Source organism: Elgaria multicarinata, chromosome 11 (genome assembly GCF_023053635.1).
Source record: "Elgaria multicarinata webbii isolate HBS135686 ecotype San Diego chromosome 11, rElgMul1.1.pri, whole genome shotgun sequence".
Taxonomy (NCBI): Eukaryota; Metazoa; Chordata; class Lepidosauria; order Squamata; family Anguidae; genus Elgaria; species Elgaria multicarinata.
In genome coordinates this window covers 8,519,615-8,536,212 of record NC_086181.1, presented here as the reverse complement: position 1 = coordinate 8,536,212, position 16,598 = coordinate 8,519,615, and the positions used below count along the sequence as shown (strand labels likewise).

Genomic DNA, 16,598 nt, shown 5'->3' with positions numbered 1-16,598 from the left:
ATGACGTATATTTTGTAACAGTGGCTGACAATTGTTCATCCTTCTTAAAGAAACTTTTAAAAAATTAACAGGGTTGCTATTATCATCATCATCATCATCATCATCATCATCATCATCTATCTCTCTTTTCTTGCTTGCGGTGGTTTTTCTAGATGAACATGATGGGCTTTGCCAAGTCATGTTGTCTTTTACTGATTCAGAAATGTCCTCACTATTGAACATGTTTTAAGTATGACTGCTTTCTGGATGTTGGCGTGCATGTATTTTGGTAGGCCTAATTTTTGAAGGTTTTCTGTAAAAAACAACCACGATGTTATGCTGGTGACTGATGTGACTAACAAATAATTGTAAGTTTTTCTTGTTGCCATAGTTCTTTAACTTCCATATCCAGTGGTGTATATTTTTCTTCTCTGCAACGTTTTTGTCATTAGGTATTGCAATTTAAATGTAGGTGTGTTTTTCTCGGTTGTTTTTGACTGCTATGTCTGGTTGAAGTTGAAACAAGCTAAGAAAAGCTTTAATCCATTTTGTTCCATGGCTAACGTTTGCAGGCTAATAGTAGTTTATACTCTTTCTGAATGCTTGGTTGTTTGGTTGTTGTATACTTGTCAACTGCTTCATTTGTTCAGTGGTAGCAGTATGCAGTAAGGTGATGGGGAAACAGTGTTAAATGTTAGGAAAGGTTAGACTATGGTCATCCAGTGAAGGATTTGCAGTCAGAAAAGATATTTGAGGGAAGGGAAGACTGTATCACACACAGGGCTCATCTACACCAAGCAGGATATTCCACTTTGAAAGTGGTATAGAAAAGCCAGGAGCCACCCTACTGCTTTATAGCAGTATTGAAGTGTACTGACAACTGTTGGGGCCCATGACACATACCATATACCACTTTCATAGTGTTATATCCTGCTTGGTGTAGATGTGTCATGGGCCCCAACAGTTATCATTGCACCTCAGTACCACTATAAAGCACTAGTGTAGCTCCTGCAGTGCAGTTGAATACCTCTATAAAGTAATAGTGTGACTCCTGCCTTTTATATAACGCTTTCATAGTGGAATACCCTGCTTGGTGTAGCTGAGCACGCAGTATAGCAAAAGCTTCAACATACAGCAAAAGCTACAGAAGTAGGAATGAGTGAAGTTAATTTCAGATACATTGAATGTCTCACTTATACTTTATTCCAGTGATTTTAACATTAAGATGTTATGTAGGACAGGTTTGTCTTAATTGTGTGCTGTGAAATCAGACGTGTGACCAAGGGCATGTTTGGGTGGGCACACCCCTTTTGGGGGGCTGGACATGCAGGTGAGCATGCCCCCTTGGGGGCTGGACATGTTGGTTGGCACGCCCACTTGGGGGCTGGACATATTGGTGGGCACACCCCCATGGGGCAGCCATGTTGTCCTCCTTTTTGGTTTCCAAAATATGGCCACCCTAATTTATTTATTTATTTATTGCACTTATATACTGCTCCCATAGCCAGGGCTCTCTGGGTGGTTTACAGAAATTCTAAAATTAAGATAAAAACAAATGTGAAGCAAATGTGAATCAAGCCTGGGAAACTTATATATCTTAGAAGCCATGTGAGTTGAATGGCTAATGTGCACAAGAACTGGACATTGTGCATATTCCCCATAGCTCATGGAGAACGTGCACATAATCCATCCATGAAGAGGGAGTGATGCACATTTCACAGTCAATAAATAAACTCTCCCAAAGGCCTTGAGGATTGCACATATTAGGGCAGGATTTTGTACATTCTCTTGACATTATGCATAATCTCCAATAGGCCTTGGGAAATGTGCATACCTCAACTGCATTTTGCTCATTTTCTGGACAAAATGCACCCTCTCCAGTTAGTATGCATAATCTCCAAGAAGTATGTTCTTTGTTTTTTCTCTAGTTCAGAGATGGGCAGGCCACATTGAGGCACTGCATAATTTTACGTGACCCATGGCTTTCTCTCGCATGGAGCAGCAGGAAAAAAGGGTAAGGCTACAGCCGCCCTTTTCCCACTCTTGGCAACATTGGACGCAGCCTTTGGAGGCAAAAAAATATTGCACAGCCCTAATTTAGATGCATTTCAATTCTGCTTCAGGTTTGGGTTTGGTACGAAAATGACCTTGGTTGCCCTGGCAGATGAACTTTGCTTGGAAAGAGACAGGGGAGTTGCAGCTATGTCTGCTTTTCTTTGCTACTTGGCTGGAGTGGGGTTGGATCACACCATAGGTCACAGAAACTTAGATAGCAGGCTGCATGGAGTGTGCAGGCAATGTGTTGCCCACCTCTGAAGTAGAAAGAGAGAAATCAAGGGAACATTTCTTGGAGGCTATGCATATGGAGCAGAGAACCTACTGAACGCAATTGAGATATGCACACTGTCCAAGGCGTGTTGGAGATTATACATAATGCCCAGAGAATGTACAGAACCATGTTAAGTTACGATTATTTCCCAAGGCCTGTTTAAGAGTATGTATGTTAACAGGAGAATGTGCACAATTTCGTGTGGAAATGGCAGGGAAGCAAATTTTGGCTAAGCATGAAGAGAACCATCCAAATGGTAGGAGCTATTTGACAGTGGGGCAGCCTGCCTTGGGGGTTGGTGGATTTTCCTCCACTAGAGACATATAGCTTCATCACACCACGGTTATACTGTGCAATCTCTGTGAATTATGTGCAAAGGACTCCGAAGTTTTCCAGTTTATAATCTGCTTTGACTGTGAAGTACTCCCATGCATCCTGCTTTAATTGTGCTTCATATATAAAGGAACCAACCCATTTAACTACCTCCTTAGGAGCAAATCTTTTGTCGTTCTCCGAGCGGCCACTGGGGGCACAGGAGAATGATTTGATATGTTTAAAGTACAAATTAAACAAATGCTTACATCTGCGTAAGTTTTAAAGATAAAGACATCAAAATTGGCACAGTAATAGATATTAAGGAGGGCTTTAAGCATACCAAATTTGAATTGGATTGGGTCATCTGTTGATTTTTTATGATTTTTTTTACATTTCTCCCCCTTAAACCCTTTTCTGGTATGCAAAGGATCTTAGGAACGCTGTCGCTAACAACAACAATGACAGCTTGACGCTATGGGGATAATTCGAAGGAAATGGGTACGTGGGATGAAGCCCATTTACTCAGAGGCTGGACAGCCATCTGTCAGGGATGCTATGCAGTGCCTCTTGCATTGAGCAGACGGTTCCATTAGATGACCTCCAATGGATCCCTTCCAATTCTATGATCAATTCGTTGATTTACTGGTTAAAAGGCAGATGGTTTAGCAACTACTTGAGTCACTTGATCCCTTCAATCCCTTCTGCCTCCCAGACGATCCAGCTATCTTAATGCAGGAGTATGTATCCTCTTTGAAATTTTGTACGTTGGTACACAAGAATCTCCCAGTTAGGACCACCATATAAAACTACAGCCATGTGGATCCTGAGCGGAGAACAACACTGATGTATCTTGGTACGGGAAATCCTGGCACAGCTATCTAGTTATAATAATACTAATAAAATAGTCATGACAGCAGAGAGACACCATAGGCCGCAAGTACAATTTATAATTAGCAGTGCTGCCTTAAGGCTATTATCCAAAGTGAAGCCACGTAATGATATAAGGCCACAACACTGAATTTCAGGAGTTGAGCCAAAGCAAGCTGGATTAATCACTGAGTACACAGAGTTGTTTCCACCTTAATGATGTATTGTGAAAAGAAAAAAAAACTTTACATCTCTAAGGCTGGTAGGAAGCCAAAGCTGAGAATGCGTGGGAAATGAAGCATTGAAGGAACAGAACGCTTCAGTCAAAGTGTGACCACGGGCTTGTCTAGACAGGTGCTTTTCCCCACGGTAGGTTTAGAATGGCGGCAGGGGATCTGCACTCCGAAGCGATCCAGGGGCAAAGCCCCAAAGCTCCACTCTAAAAAATTCAGGCACTTGCCCTGACTTTTTTAACTTGGAACCAGGCTCTGCGCCTCTGCGGAGCTTTGTTAAGGGAAAAAAAACATTAAAGGGGAGGGGGTTGGATATTCTGTGAGGAAGGGAGCACCCCGTTCCTTCCCCCACCGAGCTGTAAATGTAGGGTGACCATATGAAAAGGAGGACAGGGCTCCTGTATCTTTAACAGTGGTATTGAAAAGGGAATTTCAGCAGGTGTCATTTGTATATATGGAGAACCTGGTGAAATTTCCTCTTCATCACAACAGTTAAAGCTGCAGGGGCCCTGCCCTCTTTTAAATCTGGTCACTCTAGTATAGCTCCTGCAGCTTTAACTGCTGTGATGAAGAGGGAATTTCACCAGGTTCTCCATATATACAAATGACACCTGCTGAAATTCCCTTTTCTATGCAAATGTTAAAGATACAGGAGCCCTGTCCTCCTTTTCATATGGTCACCCTAGTTGTAATGTAAATGCATATCTGCCTGAAGGATGAAAGGCAGATGGAGCCCAGTGGATTATCCCTTACACACAGGGGGGCATTAATTCATACTTCACTAGTGGATGTTTTTGCAAGGGTAGTAGTGCAATTTAGTGCATCCATGATCAGGACAGACCTTCAAAGACCTGTCCTGATCATGGATGCATTCGAAGTTACATTAAACTGTGGAATCCACTACTGCAACATGTGGTGATTAGTGTTGTGCGGAAACATTTCACAACCTCTTTGTTTCCCTGAGAAAGGGGGGGGGGGCGTTTTTCTGCCTCTTTCATCGGGATATTGAGAATTTTGGAGAAATTTCCACTGCTCACCTTACTATAAGGAGGCAGCTGAGGAGTTTGTGCATGTTTTCTTTTACCATTTTACCCCCCTTCTGTCCTTGCAGCCAGTCCAGCTGTATGTACTTTCTGGAATACCTTCCAGAGGATTTACCCAGGACTTCCTCCCTTGGGGGCTTTCCAGTGCAGCTGCCCTGCTGAGTGCCTGAAATCCAAGTGAGGCATTTTTAGGTCTGTATTGTTGTTAAAAGTCCTTGGAAAAACACCAACAAGAGAAAGAGGAGGAAGAAGAAGAGGAGGAGGAGGAGCAACACCTCACCCAATGGGGACAAAATGGGAGAATAAAGAGTGTATGACCCCTCCGCTGCCTCCGTACAGTAAAGTAAGTGGGGACGGTGTAAAAGCCGGAACGGAACGGAACAGGCCGGAACGACCCCATTATATTAAAAAAACATACCAAAAACAGTGGCATGTGTTAGCAACACATGGGAACAATATTTTAGGACTAAAACCATTCCAATATTATATCACTATTAACCCCAGAACTCCCAAAACAACATCCGGAACAGAATGGGATAGCCGGAACGGCCACTTCTGTACGAGTGATATCAAGCAAACTCACCAGTCACGCATAACTCCATGGCAGGGATGCAACAAGCCACAAAACGTGCAAAGAAACTGCGTTCCGATAACCGTTCCGCGCACAGCGCATATTGCCCAGAACGGGTAGGGACAGCAGCTTCCAAGTGAAGTATGTTAACCAAACTCACCAGACACACATTACTAGGTGAGCCTGATGTAATAAGCTCCAAAAATTGTCCCCAAACCACGTTCAGATACCCGTTCCGGGCAAAAACGCGTATTGCGCAAAATGGGCCGTAACGGCAGCTTCCCAGTGAGGTAAGTCAACCAAACTCATCGGACACACATAACTAGGTGGGACAGACATAAAAAGCTCCAAAAGTTGCCCCGAAACCACGTTCAGACACCCGTTCCGGGCAAAAACGCGTATTGCGCAAAATGGGCCATAACGGCAGCTTCCCAATGAGATAAATGAACCAAACTCACCAGATGCACATAACTAGCAGGGACAAATATAGAAAGTTCAAAAAGTTACCCTGTGATCAGAATGAAACTCTCCCCGCTTACATACATATACACACTGCTACTACTACTACTTGGATTGGCAGGAAAGCTCCCACTGGTGCCAACTGGCAATGACACAAATTACACACATTAACTTTAATATATTCCCTTAACCATTTTGTGGTTAAACAGCATGGTTTAGTGTGTTGTCTGAACCAGGCCATTGCTTTAGTCACTGCGTTTCTATGCAATGGGAATCTACAGCCTTCCATAAAGAGGTTTACAATTTGTGAAGCAGCCCTAAGAACTTCTACTGTAAATGGATTTTTACTGTATTTTCTACTGTACATTTACAGATTTTCTACTGTAAATGGATTCTACCGTAAATGGATTTAAATCAAGGCTCTTGCATAAACTCCCTTTTGTGATGTAATGGTTTTTCTCTCCTGGGACTTTATGCTCTCAAAGACTCATTGACTCTTCCCGGAGAGCTTTCGCAAAGAAAATACGGCAAACTCGAACTATACCCTTGAGCAATAGGCCTTCTGTTTCTGAATCACATCTGAGTGTTCGCTTGGGAACAGAAAGGGAAACAAAAAACCGCCTTTTGTAGGGCAAGGTGTATCTGCTGGAATGTGACAAGTGCATGAATAGACCTGGGGAGACAAATGAGGGTTGTGGAAGTTGGCTTTGATGTTCTCAATGATGAAAGCCTGGGGGAATGCCATAACAACGCCCCCACTTCGAGGATAAAAGGAGCACAGAACAAGAGAGAGCAGCTAGTGTTTCTGCGCCCTTTAGAGCATAGTAGGGAAGTCATTCGTGGGTGTCTCTCTTTCCTGGCAATATGTCCACCTCCACTATCAGGCAGTACACCTCCTCCTCCTCTATGAAGGGGACTTCATTTGGTGGGGGTTCTTCTCGGCTGTCCTCTGTCCATTATGGTGGGGGATACAGAGCCCCCAGCATCCACGGTGGGGCTGGTGGCATCTCTGTCTCTTCCTCTCGCTATGTCTCTGGACTAGGCAGCGGCCTTGGTGGCGGCTATGGGGGCAGCAGCTACTGCAGCAGTTTTGGTGGGGGCTTTGGTGGAGGCAGCATGGGTGGCGGCTTTGTTGCTGGTGGTGATGTCCTTCTGGCTGGGGGTGAGAAGGAAACCATGCAGAACCTGAACGACCGCTTGGCTGCCTACCTGGACAAGGTGCGAGCGCTGGAGGTGGCCAACAGTGACCTGGAGGTGAAGATCAGGGAGTGGTACAAGAAGCAAGGACCTGGTCCAGACCGGGACTACAGCCACTATTTCAGGATTATTGAAGACCTGCGGAGCAAGGTAAGGCAAGATGATATCAAGGGGGTGCAATGAGCCCCTGAGCAAAGACAGGCAGTTATCAAGGAGGACAAGGTGTGGAGAGAATAAAATTTTCTAAATCAGCTTAGTGACTCAGACATCTCAAATATAATTTTCAAAAGTGACTTTCAAATAGTGTTCATCCTCAATTTTGATCTCTATTAACTAACAAATGCATATTCATTCAGTGCTTTCTATATAAAACTGTACTCTCCCAGAACACTCAGCTGATAGCCTCAAAATAACCATAAGCTAGCAAAAAGCTATAAAAGGGAACTCTAGCACAGAACTGCTGAATATTAGCAAAACTGATTTTATTTAATTAATCAGGACTGTGAGTTTCTTTTCCATTATAGGTTTTTAATTAGTATAGCATAGAGATTAAAACAGTATTATCATCAGTTACCAGCATTGTAAATAGGTCCCTATTTTTTTTAAATCTTAAACACACAATAGCCCTGCATAGAAATGTCACTGACTTCTTACATTTTGGTCTCACTGTTTACACTTTCCCTCTGTACTCATGTTCATATCTGTCTTTTATTCTTTTATGTTGACAGAACAGGACTCTTTGCAGTTTTAATGAAACTTACCCAATTATCCCTGTAGATATACTTAGGGTGACCCTATGAAAAGGAGGACAGGACTCCTGTATCTTTAACAGTTGTATCGAAAAGGAAATTTCAGCAAGTGTCATTTGTGTATATGGGGAATCTGGGGAAATTTCCTCTTCATCACAGCAATTAAAGCTGCAGGAGCTATACTAGAGTGATCAGATTTAAAAGAGGGCAGGGCACCTGCAGCTTCAACTGGTGTGGTGAAGAGGAAATTTCACCAGGTTCTCCAAATATACAAATGACACCTGCTGAAATTCCCTTTTCTATGCAACCGTTAAAGATACAGGAGCCCTGTCCTCCTTTTCATAGGGTCACCCTAGATATACTACTACTAGGACACTGCCACTCCTGCTGCTACAACTACTACTACTATGATACTTCTACTATGATACTGCTACTACTATCATTATTACAACTAATTATTTATTCATGTGAACAGTGGATTCTTATTCTAGAAAGTTTTCAATTTAAAACCCATCTGTGGAAAGACGAGAAAGTTAAGAGAGGAAAGGAGAGGTCAGAGTAACAAGGGATGAATGTGAGCAAATGCAGTTACACGGACTTTAGTTTTGTTATGGTTGATCATGAGGTCAAACGTAGGGCAGGCTGTGTTTAGTATGGGAGGATTTTGACAACGAGTGCGGCACATCACAAAGGCATTAGTAGAAGGATGCCAACATGTAGAAAACTAGGAGTAGGAGTAATAGACCCAGGTTCAAGCCCCTCTTCATCTTCTGAGCTCTCTGGGTGGTCTTGGCCAGATCTGCTTAAACTACCTGACAGGGTTGTTGTGACAAGGAAGAATGAGATGTGCTGAGATACTGTTTATCATACGCCAAATAGTATCACAGGAATGCTAAGTTATACGACAGCGGTGGCCTTCTGAAAAGGTCACTTGAACCATGAAGCTTCGTGTAGTCAACCAGTGAAACGGATGCAGATGCAGATGCTCACCTTTCCTTACAGAAGATGATTTCCCTTGCAGAATCAATATCACAGGAACAAAGGACGCTATCTTGTCCTGAGTCAGGCCATTGGTCCAACTAGCCCAGTATTGTCAGCACTGGCTGGCAGTGGCTCTCCAAGGTTTTGGGCAGGGATTTTTCCCACCATGCCTAGAGCTGCCGGGGATATGTGAAGCTGCCTGAAGTGAAGAGGACAGTGGCCAACTCCCAATGGGAAGCATGAGTCTGGATTAACCATTTGGCGATGGAGGCTACCATGTATGGAGCCAAGCCAAAGCCCCTTGTGCAATGAAATTATTTCCCCATGCATGGAAAACAAATGTTTCCTTTCTCCGAGGGATCCCACAATTCTAGGGCCATCCCAAGACATATTGGTTCTTTGGGTGAAAGATCTGAAGTTGAAATTAATGCAGGGCACAGACCACTGGGATGTTCTTCCGCGCAAGCCCGAGTATAAGGTTTACGGAGCCTTGCAGGAGGGAAAAGCACCCCTGACCCTGAAGTGTGTGCAGCTGGCTGCAAGAAAATGTTGGAAGGAGAAGGGTTTACGTCCCCCTCCACCTGCAGCACGTTCTTCCTCCCCACCCTCATACAACAAAAACATTCCTGAAAGTCAGACTTCTCTAAGGCCACAGCTAGCCCTAAGGTTTATCCTGGGATCATCCAGGGTTCGCCTCTGCCTGAGCACTGGATCCCCCGTGTGTCACCTAGATGAACAGGTTTGACCCCTGGACGATCCAGGGATAAACCTTAGGTCTAGCTATGGCCTAAGGTTCCTAGCAAAATCTGTGCCAAATAGTACACATTTCTATCACTATTTATCCAGTTCATTCAAAACTGCCCCTTGACTCTTCTCTGATCAGGATTGCCAACTGATGAGAAACAAACCACTGGTCTGCTCTTGTGTATTTAGCAGCAGTTTGATCTGCAGAAATCAGCAGGTGAAGATTTTTCTAGAATAGAAATGACCATGATAACCTGTTAATGGTTGCAGATCAAGCTGCTGTTAAAAGCACAAGAGCAAGGGTCAATAAAAAGTTGGCAATTCTCTGTACCATACAGCTAATGTACAGTGAGCAGGCAGATGTGTGCATTATTCCTTCCAACAAGTCTTTTTTTTCACAGGGTGCGTTATTGTCTTTAAGGTGCCACAACACTCTTCGTTGTTTTTACAGCACTGACTGACTGGGGCTGTTCACACAACACGCTAACTCACACTCAGTGGTTGAGTGTGGATTTTTGAACCATGGGTTGTTTGTTGAATCATGGATTATTGTGTTGTCAGAACACAGCCGGGGTGGGTGGGGCTTGTTAACCATGCCGTATGGGTTATTTTCTCAAACAAAACACCTTAAGAACCCATGGTTTGTTTTGGGGTTGTTCAAGGTGCTTAATAAACCACACTGCATGGTTAACAAGCCACCCTGTCTGCACTCAGACAATACAATAATCCATCCTGTGGAAAGCATGCTGCGTTCAGACAACATGCTAACCCACAGTTAACCTACAGTTGCTAACCTACAGTTCAAAACAATCCACACTCAACCACTGAGTGTGGGTTAGCATGTTGTGTGAACAGCCCCTATGTAAACTTCACAATACTTTTTCCACTCACTTAATGAGATCATCAATGTAGCCATTTTACTGAGGGGAGCGGAGGCTGAATGACAGGGATGGCCAAGGCCATTCCATAGCCAGTCTTTATGGATTTGAACCCAGAGCTGCTACATGCAATTCAGCACTCAATGAAATGGGCCACATAGCGGCTGCAAATGGATTGGCACACCATGGCAGGAATTATCCGAGTTCGGTAAAAATACAGGGAAAGGAGCAGCCCTTGGCCTATCCCAGTTCATCATCTCAGCAGTGCATCTGCTCTATGTACCCTTTGGTAAGCTCGGGGTCACACTTAACATTGAGCATCCCCAGGCAGCGGCTGCTTAGGTCAGCAGTTTTTAAGTGGCAATAGTGCTATTGGTGTAATTGAAAATTACAGAAATTTTGATCTGTGATGCAGCTGAGTGATAGCAGAGGAAGAACCAGATCCGGCTCAATCAGGTGTGAAGATGACTATCAGTACTAAAGGAAAATCCCAACAAAACTCAAATCTTGCAAATTAGATGCAAAAATAAAACTAAAACCACCCATTTCTTCCCTTCTTTCAGATTCTTTCTGCCACTACTCAAAATGCCAGCATCCTCCTGCAGATTGACAATGCTAAGTTGACTGCTGATGACTTCAGAACCAAGTAAGTCCAGCTTTACCCCCCCCCTCCCCATGGAAATTGGTCTCTTGTGGTGAGTTATCTTCAAAGCCATCTCCATGAATGGAAGTAATATGACAAATATTGCCTCTTCCACCTCTCTCCTTGACTTCTTTCCACCCACCTTGTGGATACAGGTTTGAGGCAGAACAGGCCCTGCGCCTAAATGCTGAGGGTGACATCAGTGGCCTGCGCAGGGTCTTGGATGAACTAAACCTGAGCAGAGCTGATTTGGAAATGAAGTTAGAACATCTAAGGGAAGACTTGGTTGATCTGCAGAAGAACCATGAGGAGGTGAGGATGTTCAACTTCTAGTATCACAGAGGGAGACACAGTGTCAAAATGGGGGGGGGCATTCACATGCAACAGGATTATACCTGGTCAATGCAACACATAATAGTACTTTCCAGTGTGTTTGTACATGTTGCATCATTCTTAGGAATGACCCAGAACAGTGGATTGTGTCATTACAAGATGTCTTTGAAATGTAGGTTGACCTGAGACCTCTTCAGTTGTGATCTTATTTCATAATTCACGAAACCATAAAGTGAGGCCTTTGATTTATCTGCACTTGATTATTGTATACTTGGGAAGGATCTAAACTTCTGCTTTAAAATGGTTTATAACAGCAGTGACAACTATTGGGGCCCAGGACACACTCTATATACAGTTTTCAAACCATTTTCAAAGTGTCATATCTGCTCCAATGAAGCTTGTTCCACATTTGGAAGGGGTACCATGGTGGGAAACCTCAGTAGAAAACAACCATTGTATACCCCTTGTTGCCAGCATACTATGTGAAGGAACAGAGTCTGTGGAGATAGGGCTGAAAGAGCTTGATGAATAAGAATGAGACCTTCCTTCTGTGTCTCTCCCATCCCAGGAAATGAGAGGTCTCCGAAGCCGGGTGGGTGGAGAAATCACGGTAGAAATGGATGCTGCTCCTGGGGTGGACCTGACCAAGATCCTGGCAGAGATGCGCGAACAGTACGAGAGCCTGGCGGAGCAGAACCGTAAAGATGCTGAGCAGTGGTTCTTCAGCAAGGTGGGCCTTCCTTTGGATGAATGGACTTTCCAGAAAGAATGCTGGGTGTTTTTATTTGTGTGTCCTTGCTGAACTGTTTCCCTTTCCTTGCAGACTGAAGAGCTGAACCGAGAAGTTGCCATTAATACAGAGCAATTGCAGAGCGGCAAATCGGAACTCATAGAGTTGAGACGAAGCCTTCACGTTCTGGAAATAGAGCTGCAGTCCCAGATCAGCATAGTAAGGGTCTTCAACATTTCTCCTACTGCTGTCTCCACCGTCTGATTAAGAATGGAGTTTGCAATATGACTACCACTACAAGCCCTGGTGTGCTGAGAGCCCAGACACAATCTCCTTGCTTTCCTGAGCAGCTGTGTTTCTAGTCATTTTGATAATGATAATAATATTAACAATATAACAAGCCATTTTGACACCAACAATATGCATTTAGCAAGAGTGCCAATGTTTCCTGTGGGTCAGTGGTTTTCAAAGTGTGTTCTGACAAATTCTGGAGGCCCTCTGTGCTAATCATCCTCAGCCTGGAACCCTCCAGGTGTGTTGGAATACAACTGCCATCATTCCCAGTCAGAATGGCACACATCTGGTCGTCCAGCACATCTGGAGGACCAGATACAAAAGAGGGCAATGCTCCTGCAGCTTTAACTGCTGTGATGAAGAGGGAATTTCACCAGGTGCTGCATGCATACAGTCGACACGTGCTGAAATCCCCTTTTGTATACAACTGTTAAATATACAGAAGCCCAGTCCTCCTTTCCATATGGTCACCCTAGATAAGAAAGGAGTCCTTTCTAGGCACCTCATTCTCTGTAGCAGGAACCTGGTCTACTGAGCTATTTGGTGACTTCATTTGCTCAGGCCTCTGAATCTCTTCAGACACTGAGGGGAATTGATATGTGTGTAACATCAGCCCCTGAGATTGGCAGGCGATAGGAAGCCTCTGGATAAGCATAAATACTAGGATGTTGGTCTTCTGTCTTGGCCTTGTCAAACAGAGCAGTACATTGCATTTGTTGCACTTCAGGTTCATTTTTTCCAGCCAAGGCTACTGACCTCAGAGATCTTGAGCTGGACAGCATTGCATAGTGTTGGGTATGGCCACACATGGCCCAGGCCTTCCTCTGAAATGGGAGTCCGATCCAAGGGCCTCCTTTTGTCACTGGTAGTTGTGGTACACTGGAGAAAATCTTACTCCAGACAAGCCTTGGTCTCTCTCCTTAGGCTAATTTAACGAGACAGCTAAACATTTCATGCCACTTCTACCAATGACCCACCAGAGGTTTGTAGAGGACACCATCACAACAACAGAGGGGAGACAAACAGTTTCCCACAGAACACAGGTTCTGATCCCTCCATCCCATTTTCATTTGCCAGAGAGCATCACTGGAAGACACCCTGGCAGACACAGAGTCCCGCTACGGTGCCCAGCTTGCCCAGATCCAGGCCCTGATCACCAGCATGGAGGAGCAGCTGGCCGAGCTGAGGTGTGACATGGAGCGCCAGAACCACGAATACAAGATCCTCCTCGACGTCAAGACCCGCCTGGAACAGGAGATCGCCACCTACCGGCGCCTGCTGGAGGGAGAGGAAGCCCAGTATGTAAAAGGGGGTTCTAATATTGGGACTTGAAATGGGTAAGAAGGGAATTGCTTGAGATGCAGAAGTCTGAGTATAAATGCCCCAGGATCCCTGAAACATATTGGGGAGGAAGCCTCCACAGGTTCTGCCAAGGGATTGTTTAGTAGATCATAAGCTGAATATGAGCCAACAGTGCGACATGGCTGCAAAAAAGGCAAATGCTATTTTGGGTTGCATTAATAGAAGTATAGCTTCCAAATCACGTGAGGTACTGGTTCCTCTCTATTTGGCCCTGGTTAGGCCTCATCTAGAGTATTGTGTCCAGTTCTGGGCTCCACAATTCAAGAAGGACGCAGACAAGCTGGAGCGTGTTCAGAGGAGGGCAACCAGGATGATCAGGGGTCTGGAAACAAAGCCCTATGAAGAGAGACTGAAAGAACTGGGCATGATTAGCCTGGAGAAGAGAAGATTGAGGGGAGACTTGATAGCACTCTTCAAATACTTAAAAGGTTGTCACACAGAGGAGGGCCAGGATCTCTTCTCGATCCTCCCAGAGTGCAGGACACAGAATAACGGGCTCAAGTTACGGGAAGACAGATTCCAGCTGGACATCAGGAAAAACGTCCTGACTGTTAGAGCAGTGCAACAATGGAGCCAGTTACCTAGGGAGGTGGAGGGCTCTCCCACACTAGAGGCCTTCAAGAGGCAGCTGGACAGCCATCTGTCAGGTGTGCTTTAGGGTGGACTCCTGCATTGAGCAGGGGGTTGGACTCGATGGCCTTGTAGGCCCCTTCCAACTCCACTATTCTATGATTCTAGTCCTGTCCTCCTATTCCATTATATCTGAGCTTTGCTTAGGGCATTGAATACCATTGTTGTTCCACTAAGCTGGGCTACTGTGGCTGCTGTCAATGTTGCCCTTGTACAATGCTTTGCGCAGGGTTGCAAACCTGGTACAATGCCAAAGGTGATGCCAGAACAGACATCCCTCTACCTATTCCTATACTCTGATTGGCCTATTGCAGTTGATTAGGCGAAAATGAAATGAATGGAAATAATATGTTCCAACACCTGGAATGTTTCCCATAGGCTTGATTTTTTTAAAGCAAACAATTTTATGACGAAATTAATCAAACTCAGTTGCTGTGTGATTGTATCCTTCCTATTATGGACTAGCACTCTTGATTACCATTTCTGCACCTGCTTCATTGCAACTGAACCTGATGGTTTAGGTTTCTCTAATTCAGTCTTATTTTTCCTTTCCTGTAGTATTTCTTCCCAGTACGCATCAGCTATAAGAGAGGGTAAGTATCTGTTGGGTACTTGATTATGCAATTATTCTCACATGAGCAAATATTATCTTTAGAAGGCCTCTTTGTTTTATATTGTTGAGAATATTGGTGCATGTATATGTACGGGGTAAAAATACGCTGACCACACACGTGCCCAAATACAGTTAAGAGACGGAAAAATTATCCTAGCCATTCAGAACAAGTACTCACAAGTTAATAATGCAAATCAAGCTGATTAAATCATTGGCCTTCAATCGGAGGGTCATAGTCAACAACAGGGATCCACACCCCCACCAACTTAAAGTAGGTCACACCAGTGGAATTATTACTGTTTTCCTTTCTTCTTTTGTCAAGTTTTTTTAAGAAAAGAAGAGTGAGAAAGAACTCGTGAGTAAGAGGAAGAAAAAAAAAAAAAAAAAAAAACACAGACAGAGGTGGAGAGAAAAGGAGAAAGGCATATACCATAATTTATTTAAAGTGGTTCTCATGTTATATGCTGGACTTAAATATGAGCCATAGGTCTGCAGGGGTTGAAGAAATGTTGGCCCTGTTCAGACAACATGCTGAACCATGATGGCTTAGCGTTTTGAGCTAACCATGATGGCTTAGCGTGTCGTGTGAACGGCATTTTTCCTAACCATGGTTTAACTCTGCTCACTAACCACCTGCTGCAAAAGGGTTAGCGGCCCTAGCCGTGGCTGAGTGTGATGTCTGAACAGGCCCGTTATATTGTCAATGAGTAAGAGAAGTCCTTGAAAAACAGCCCTTTCACACTCTTTGGCACTCTTCTGAGGTTCCATCTGACATTTTAAAATCCTGTTCCTACTGACATTGCTTGATATATACAGCTTATATCTGGCTTAGTTTTTCAACTGGATGCCAGAGTTGCAGGTGGTTGGGTGCTGCTTCAGTTTTCTGCCTTCCTTTTCTGCAAGTAACATTTTCCCCTCCTGCCTCTAACTGTAGGACCCACAACCACCCGCCAGGTCCGCACAATTGTCGAGGAAGTCCAAGATGGAAAAGTGATCTCATCTCGTGAACAGGTCCATGTCTCTGGGCATTAAGCCTGCACTTGGAAACACCTCTGCTGTTTGCTCCTTTGTGTTGCTGCTCTGAGTTTCAGTTTCCTGCTCCATCCCCTCCCATCCATAATCTGAGCGCTGTATGGTTGCATCCACAAGGCGCTAATAAAGCTTTTGTTCATTTCATTCATGCAAACCAGGAGTTTTGTTTTGTTTTATTCAAGTGAAGTGACTGGCTTTGTTGTTCTTTGCTTTTCACTTCAGTCTTCCTTGATAGATACTCCCACACTCCCACACACATTCCAGATGCGTGTGCTTAGAGTTGATTTGTTGAGTGTGTTCAGAAAACAACCCCCAATGCGTAGCTTAGCACGGCTGGTTAACCACACAGAGTGACTTATTTTTCTCAAATAAACCATTATTTGTTGTTGGGTTGTTCAGGGTGGTTAATAATCCACCTTGTGGAAAATGTGCTGGGTTCAAACAGCACGGTAACCCCTGTTTCCGCAACAACCCGTGATTCAACGACAACCCATACTAACCCTGAGTGGGGGTTCTCGCAATGTGCGAACTCAGTTCATTATTACAATATCAACTCAAGGCGTTTCTTACTCGCATACACTGATCAAATAAATAAATAAATAAATATTCCAAAACA

The 16,598-nt window shown here is 44.2% G+C and overlaps 1 protein-coding gene across 3 annotated transcripts; it reads left to right on the top strand.

Moving 5' to 3' along the window:
• The first annotated feature begins 6,632 nt into the window (after positions 1 to 6,632).
• On the top strand, positions 6,633 to 15,982 carry LOC134406577 (keratin, type I cytoskeletal 14-like). 3 transcript variants are annotated; one of them, XM_063138067.1, is made up of 8 exons: positions 6,633 to 7,143; positions 10,909 to 10,991; positions 11,144 to 11,300; positions 11,890 to 12,051; positions 12,145 to 12,270; positions 13,423 to 13,643; positions 14,896 to 14,930; positions 15,885 to 15,982. In XM_063138067.1, the coding sequence occupies exons 1-8, from the start codon at positions 6,661 to 6,663 to the stop codon at positions 15,980 to 15,982; spliced, it is 1,365 nt and encodes a 454-aa protein (XP_062994137.1). In that variant the 5' UTR covers positions 6,633 to 6,660. The 3 variants fall into 3 exon arrangements, with proteins under 3 accessions (XP_062994137.1, XP_062994136.1, XP_062994138.1); XM_063138066.1 differs by lacking the exon at positions 14,896 to 14,930 and adding an exon at positions 13,756 to 13,793 and having other exon boundaries at positions 13,423 to 13,647; positions 15,880 to 15,982; XM_063138068.1 differs by lacking the exon at positions 14,896 to 14,930 and having other exon boundaries at positions 13,423 to 13,657.
• The last annotated feature ends 616 nt before the right edge of the window (positions 15,983 to 16,598 follow it).

Bases quoted from the DNA above. Each gene is read 5' to 3' on its own strand.
- LOC134406577 (XM_063138066.1), top strand. From the start codon at position 6,661: ATGTCCACCTCCACTATCAGGCAGTACACCTCCTCCTCCTCTATGAAG. The intron at 7,144-10,908 runs GTAAGGCAAGAT...CCCTTCTTTCAG, and splicing joins TTGAAGACCTGCGGAGCAAG to ATTCTTTCTGCCACTACTCA. The intron at 11,301-11,889 runs GTGAGGATGTTC...CTCCCATCCCAG, and splicing joins TGCAGAAGAACCATGAGGAG to GAAATGAGAGGTCTCCGAAG.